Source organism: Aethalodelphis obliquidens, unplaced genomic scaffold (assembly GCF_003676395.1).
Source record: "Aethalodelphis obliquidens isolate GAN/ISIS:26980383/991018 unplaced genomic scaffold, ASM367639v1 scaffold3, whole genome shotgun sequence".
Classification (NCBI taxonomy): Eukaryota; Metazoa; Chordata; class Mammalia; order Artiodactyla; family Delphinidae; genus Aethalodelphis; species Aethalodelphis obliquidens.
In genome coordinates this window covers 9,430,241-9,437,383 of record NW_020837947.1, presented here as the reverse complement: position 1 = coordinate 9,437,383, position 7,143 = coordinate 9,430,241, and the positions used below count along the sequence as shown (strand labels likewise).

Sequence of the window (7,143 nt, the reverse complement as noted above, 5' to 3'; positions counted from 1 at the left end):
GGGGGAGAAAAGGAGGAGAAGAAGAAAGCGAGAAGAGGGAAAAAGGATAAGAGGGAAGGAAATCAATGAAGGAAAAGATGGAGAGGGAAAGAGAAGAGAATTAGTGAGGCCAGAGAGAAAAAATTAAGTAGAAAAATCAAGAAGAAATGGGCAAATAAGGTGTAAGGACACTTTTTCATGGGTCATCTTCACAGTAACCCTGAAAATATTGGCTGTTTTGTCCCTTGAAGTTCTTGAAGTTCTCATATGGGAATTGCAACCAATGATGGTTTATTAGCCCATCCTCCTTGGAATTTTGGCAGTGTGCAAAATGAGGAAGAGGCTGGACTTTTTTTTTTTAAATCAGATATCCCCTAGTCATTGAGTTTCTTCTAAAAAGATGTCCAAAACATGCAAAGTTAATATCATGAGAATTATACGTTCCACTGGGTAGAGTGGAATTAATTGCACTTTCCTTGATTGGAACCCATTTTAGTGTCCTGTTATGAACCAATAGGAAGATTATAACACAGTATCCTGTGGAAGAAAGCCTGGTCCCTGGGCGCCCCAAATGGGAATGGTCTTCTAAATAGAAATCAGTTTAAATGTGGCAAACTATTTTCAAAGCTATGGGTTACAGCAGGATTTAGACACTTAGGTTCATGGTGGTCCCAGCAATCTTCTCACTGATACAATCTTGCCGCAAGGTAAACTGGAGGAGGGGACAGAGTAGGTTCATTATTAATATGAAAGCAGTCCCTATAACAATGGAAATATCCACAACTATACTCAGACAGTCATCTTTTAAAATATTTAAACAAATCCCTGTAGAACAGGTGCTTAAAGTCAGATAACACAAGTCGCTGTTCAAAATAGTCATTTTGAAAAGATTTGTGACATTTCGATTTTTAAAAAAATTAAATGGCTTAGGCTAAATGTTTTCTTCCACATATTTAAGTCCTTAAGCTTTATTCCTGGGAAACTGGAGCACGTTTTCAACAGCGTCCTGGCCATGAGGCTGAGGACGGATTTGCTACAGTTTTAACGTGTTGTGGGTTTGGCCGCAGGAAAGCACCAATAGGTGTGTGCAGGAGTGGACCCAGGTTTGGAGGGGCCTGAGTCATGCAATCTGGAGCCCTTTTTAAGAAAAAAGAGGGACTTCCCTGGTGGCGCAGTTAAGAATCTGCCTGCCAACGCAGGGGACACGGGTTCAATCCCTGGTCCGGGAAGATCCCACATGCCACGGAGCAACTAAGCCCGTGCACCACAACTACTGAGCCTGCACTCTAGAGCCCGCAAGCCACAACTACTGAGCCCGTCTGCCACAACTACTGAAGCCCACGCACCTAGAGCCCATGCTCCACAACAAGAGAAGCCACCGCAATGAGAAGCCCGTGCACCACAATGAAGAGTAGCCCCCGCTCGCTGCAACTAGAGAAAGCCTGCGCTCAGCAACGAAGACCCTACACAGCCAAAAATAAATAAGTAAATTTATATAAAAGAAAAAAAGAAAAGAAAATAATATGCAAGACAAAACAACAAGCAAGGCCTTAGAAAGCAAGCAAACAAAAGGCCCTGGACTTAAGCTCATAGCTTCAGAGTAAACCCACCTCCAGGTGCTACCTAGCAAGGGCTCACTCACTGCCCAATGTGCATAGAAGCCAAGACCATGGCACCGGCTTTTGAAGAAAGAAAGAGCTTTATTGCAAGGTTGACTCTCAAGGAGACAGGAGGCAGGACTCAAATCTGTCTCCTCCATCCAGGTTTCAGGCGAACTTTAAGGGGCTCAGGGAATTTCAAACTTGGAAGCTGTTTAGCCAGTCTTGAGTCAGTCCATACAAGCTACTCGTGCTGCTGGAAGCCAGGTTTTCCTTATTGAAAGACTTCTGACTTCCCAAAGGGCTCCAGTGGCAACACTTTGAGTTCCACAAACTTCTCTGAGTTCCATAAAGTGAAAAATTCCCGGTTCCGGGTTCATCCTGAAGACATGGGGTCCCGTCTTGCACATGCGCAGTGCTGTCTCCGTAAATAACTTGTTTGATTAATCAACAGCCTATTTAAGGAGGCAAAACCAGTGTATGCTGTGCTGTTTCACAGGTGTCTCGTTTAAGTCAGCGCGGGGATGCTTTAGTGCAAAATCTCAGAGGACCCCTCAAACCCCACATCGACCTCCCGGCGAACGTGAGCTCTAAGGAACTTCACAGAGCACTGTCGGCAGCCCTTTTGTCCCAGGGTTTTCTGCTGGGTGCCCGTGAGCTCTGCTGCAGGGCATGGCTGGAGAGGCGTGACCAGGGAAGGGGAAAGGACACTTGACCGGAGAGACAGAGGGAAAAAGAGATAAAGAGAGTGGGGAGCCCGCCTCTCCCCCGTATGCTTGTGCCGCCTGACCTTGGGAATCTCCTCCAGCTCTGACCTCTAATCTATTGAGTTGGTCAAAAAGTTCATTCGGGGTTTTCCGTAAGATGGTACAGAAAAACCCGAATGAACTTTTTGGCCAGCCCCAGTATTTTCCCGTGAGTCTGGAGCCAGCCAGTCAGAATTGCTTGGGCTGATCCCTAAAATAGAATTTGCCAATCAGTTTTCAATTTAAGAAAAAAAGGCTTTCTTCTGGTCAACAGAGACCAGCAAATCTAGTTTGCAGTTTCATCTTTCCCCAGAGCTGGGCGTGTTGTGTGGACCGAGGTATTAGGATGAGTGAGGGCTCCAGAAAGAAGAGTTGAGAACAAGATTCCATCATCCAGGAAGGGGCCAGGCTTGAGAGCAGGAGCTCTCTGGCTGGGGCAGCATCTCAGCCCTGGGGTCACGGGCAGGGGGCGGCGGCTCAGAGGCTGCACTGAGCTACAGAAAATGGAGGCAACGCCAGAGCAATAAATGGTGATTTTCATAAAATGTTCTTTGCAAAGCACAGTATATCCAGAGCCCTGGGAGACTTTCCAGAAGATGCATGTTTAATCAGGAAGGTTGCTCTTCTCCGCCTCTGCTCTGTCAAGACTGAGCCGATGTGCTGAACGGAACTGACAGCATTGGAGAGCGTGAGTGGACCCGAGCTGTCTGCAGCTCCGACAGCTGTGCTGTCCCACAGCAGCAAGGGTCCCTGGTCCCTGCCCCGAGCAGAAACTCCCTGCAAGAGCAGAGAAGGCTACGCAGTTGCCCACTGGATAAGTACTGGTGTGGCAAAAGATTCGGGTGATGACTGGGAAAATGCAGACACTAAATGACTGTCAATGCCTAACAATCAGCCCCTTTCAAGCACTTTTTAATGGCATTTTTGTCTCATCCGAGTAGCCCTCCACCCACCCCCCAGCCCTTTCCCACCCTTCTCCTAGCTTCTTAGCGTCCTGAAGTTCCCTTGGCTGGAATGAAGCCATCAGAGAAAAGCCAGGATTTGCTTTCCCTTTTTAAAGCTCCGTCATGAGCTTTACTCTTGTCTGAAACCAACGTCTTTGAACTTCTAAAACCCGCAAATTCCTTAGAGACGGTGTCTCTTCCACCTCCTCTTGGAGGATTGGGGGCCGGCTGGGGGATGGCCCACCACTCATGATTTTAGAAAGAAACCCACGTGGCTAGGAAGGACACACACACTGAAGCAGAAGAAGTAAAAGAAGTGTGACTTCGGGAAAACTCTCTTTTCCCCTGAAGGCTGCGTTGCATCGTTTGGTTTGCTTCTGTGCCTGGAGGCCGGTGAGTGATGGAAGTTCTAGGTGTGCGTCTGGGCAGGAAGATGGCAAGGTCCCTCCATCACAAAGCTATGAGTATGTGGTTCAATGGTAGCTCTAGAGTTCAGAAAAAAGAGAGTGGGGATAATGGACAAGTCACATTTCTTAAGCACCTACTAGCTGTCGAATGTGCGGTGGTGAAAAGGGGTTTGCAGTCAGACGATCCCAGTCCCAAACCCCAGATCCATCCCCTACTTTTATCTGTAAGGTCTTGAGCAAGGCACCCACCCATATGAGATGCATCTGTAAAGAAGGGAAACGTGTTTGTTCTAAGAACTTCTTCAGAAACGGTGGAGCGCCTCGCTTATTGCTCAGACGTAGTCAGGATAAGCTCCCCTAATAGCCACACCTGCTCCTGAAACTCGGTAACAAGTCACCGCACAGACTCAAGTTCAAGATCTCCGAGTTATTCGGAAACTTGCCCACAGCTCAAGGGAAGGGTTTCAACGGTATCAGAGACCCAAATTCCCCCAGCTAGAAAAATGTGTTTCCACTATTTCCTTTGCCCAGCAGGTAAAGTTAAACAAAGGACACGAGATTAAGATTTAAGAACACTTCGAAGAAAATGAAATATTTTGTAAAATGTTGACATTCTCTTTCACAGATTAAAAAAAAAAAACAGCTCAATTAATGGTTCTCGAAGCTGTTGAAAACTTAGCAGCGAGGAATTCTAAGGCTTTTACCAATAGTCTGATCAGGCCCTCAGGGGCTTCTGTTGACCGTGTCTTTTTCTTTTTGCGTGTGTGTGTGGCACAATACATATAAAATGTACCACTTTAACCATTTTTAAGTGTACAGTTCAATGGCGTTAAGCACATTCACATTGTTATCCAACCCTCACTACTATTCATCTCCAGAACTCTTTTCTTCTTGCAAAGTGAAACTCCATACATTAAAGAGTAACTCCCCAACCCCTCCCCCTAGACCCTGGCAGCCACCATTCTACTTTCTGTCTTTGAGTTTGACTCCTCTAGGTAACGCATATAAGTGGAATCATGTAGTATTTTTCCTTTGTATCTGGCTTATTTCACTGAGCATGATGTCTTCGAGGTTCATCCATGCCACAGCATGTGTCAGAATATCCTTCCTTTTTTTTTGCGTTACGCGGGCCTCTCACTGCCGCGGCCTCTCCCGTTGCGGAGCACAGGCTCCTGACGCGCAAGCTCAGCGTCCATGGCTCACGGGCCCAGCTGCTCCGCGGCATGTGGGATCTTCCCGGACCGGGGCACGAACCCGCCTCCCCTGCATCGGCAGGCGGACTCTCAAACACTGCGCCACCAGGGAAGCCCAATATCCTTCCTTTTTACAGCTGAGTAATACTCCATGTCTGTACAGACCACATCTTGTTTATCCGTCCATCTCTCGATGGACGTTTGCTTCCACCTTTTGGCTATTGCGAATAATGCTGCTGGGAAATGGGTGGACAGGCCCCTGTATTTTTAAAACAATGTGGTAAAAGTGGTTTTCAGCATAGAAGTAGCACTGGCCTCAGGCCACTGCAGGTGGTAAGGCCCGTGCCTCTGTCCACGGGAGTGTTTTTAAATTAGGTCCTGTCTGCGAACAGGGGCCGGGGCGTCAAGCCTGCGGCTGCGTGGTACTCCCAGGACACCTGTGGGTGACTATTAGTTTGAGCAGCTGTTCAGGAGCCAGGTGTCTCCAAATGGAACTGGGCTACTGTGCACCCTCTCTGCCCTCCCTGACCCAGGTGTCACTAACGGGTTTCTCTCTCTCTTGTACCCCCCCCCCCCCCGCCCCCTGTGCCCCCTTCCCTCCCCACCCCTTGCCAACTCCTCTCGCCTCCTCTTTGCTGGCTCCCTCCCGCTCTCCAGTGCGACCAAGACCAGTGCATTCAGAGCACCAAATTCGTTTTGCAGGCCGCGGCCACGCCCCTGCTGCAGAGCGAGCCCAGCCTAGCCAGCGATGAGCTGCACCTGCCCGGGAAGCCGGGCCTGGGCACGCCCTGCGCCAGCCTGACGCTGGGGCAGCCCACGCCGCCCTCCTCCATGCCCAACCTCGCCGCCGAGGCCGCGCTCACAGACATACTGCCCCTGAAAGAGGAGCACGTGGGCCACCAGTTCCTGACCCCGGAGGAAGCGCCCTCGCCGCCCGGGATGTTGGCGGGCAGCCCGCTGGCGCACAGCCGCACCATGCACGTCCTGGGCCTCGCCAGCCAGGACTCTCTGCACGAGGATTCGGTGCGCGGCCTGGTGAAGCTCAGCTCCGTGTGACCGCGGGGCCCCGGCCCGGGGGCTGCAGACAGCAGGAGCGACGGACGGACGGCCCCACCGCGACTTCCGGCGACCCAGTGCCGGGGTGGCCACGACGACTCCAGGTCCTGAGGCAGGAAGAGCCCTGGGAGAAAAATCGGATCCCCCTCTGATGGCAGAGGAGGGCAGGACCCAAAGGCTGGCAGCTTGGTTCCATTTGAATTTTCTGCCCCACCCTGACCATTCTGATAACGGTGGAAACAGAGACGTAGCTGTTTTCAGGTCTTTGGAATATGGAGGGTGGGCGTGGGGAGGGAGGAGCCTCCGGGGGCCCCCAGTCGGAGTCTGGGCGGAGAGGAGGCTGCCTGGGCGTTCCTCTTGCTGTTCTGGGACAGATACACGGAAGGTTTATGACACTTGTGGCCGGACTGAAATTGCACTTAAGTGTTATGCTACTAATATTTGAAACAGACATGCCATTCCATTTGTTAATTTAAGAAAAACCTAAAGGGAAACAATGACCAGATGTGGACTTGCATGCCACGCTGCAGTCTGTTCACGGTGGTGATGGTATTGAAAGGCAACTGCTGCTTTCTTTCTTCTTCCTTTTTTTTCTTTAATTTTGTGAATTCTCAAGTGCTGTTTTATGGGAAGACAGTGCAACAAACCAAGACTAATGGACCATGCCATCCGTCGCCAGCTTCTTCAGCTTAATTCTACATGGGTAGGTGGCGCGCCTGGGCTGCGGAGGGCTGCCGGGGTTTTATCCCATCAAGCATCAGTTAACCTTCTGTTTAGTAGTTAGCCGAGGTGTTGTGTTGTACCACACCTGCCACAGTCTTCACCTCCTTGTGTGACCAAACTCCTGTGGACAGCCAATAAAAGGACGTCCTCTGTTATTTTGGATCTGTGTACAGTTATCCTTAACAGCTGAAATGACAACATCGTCACCCAGATGGCCTGAGGGGAGTTCAGTTTTATTGAAGTATCCCTAGTGAGGAATGGTCCCCAAACAGTCAAAACGTCAAATCTTTGAATTGTGGGGGAACGATGGGATGATTTCTTAGGTAAAAGAGCAACTTTCCATCAGTTTTTTTTTTTTTTTCTTTTCTTTAGTTATCTCTTTTCGACACGGTGTTAGTGGAATTTACTCCCCGTTTACAGATTGGCCCATGGCAGCGAATCTACGGCGGGTTGTAGGGAGAGGGCTCAGGGAGAAGCTGGGCTCTGGAACGTCTGCT

The 7,143-nt window shown here is 49.7% G+C and overlaps 1 protein-coding gene across 2 annotated transcripts in view; it reads left to right on the top strand.

Moving 5' to 3' along the window:
* The window catches only part of ZDHHC14 (zDHHC palmitoyltransferase 14), a 274,178-nt gene extending 267,377 nt beyond the window's left edge, over positions 1-6,801 (top strand). The window contains exon 9 of one of the 2 annotated variants that reach the window (XM_027082560.1): positions 5,525-6,801. In XM_027082560.1, coding sequence (XP_026938361.1) covers positions 5,525-5,923 — 399 coding nt within the window. In that variant the 3' untranslated portion in view covers positions 5,924-6,801. The remainder of the gene's footprint in view (positions 1-5,524) is intronic. The other variant, XM_027082569.1, reaches the window with a different exon arrangement.
* Positions 6,802-7,143: the final 342 nt, after the last annotated feature.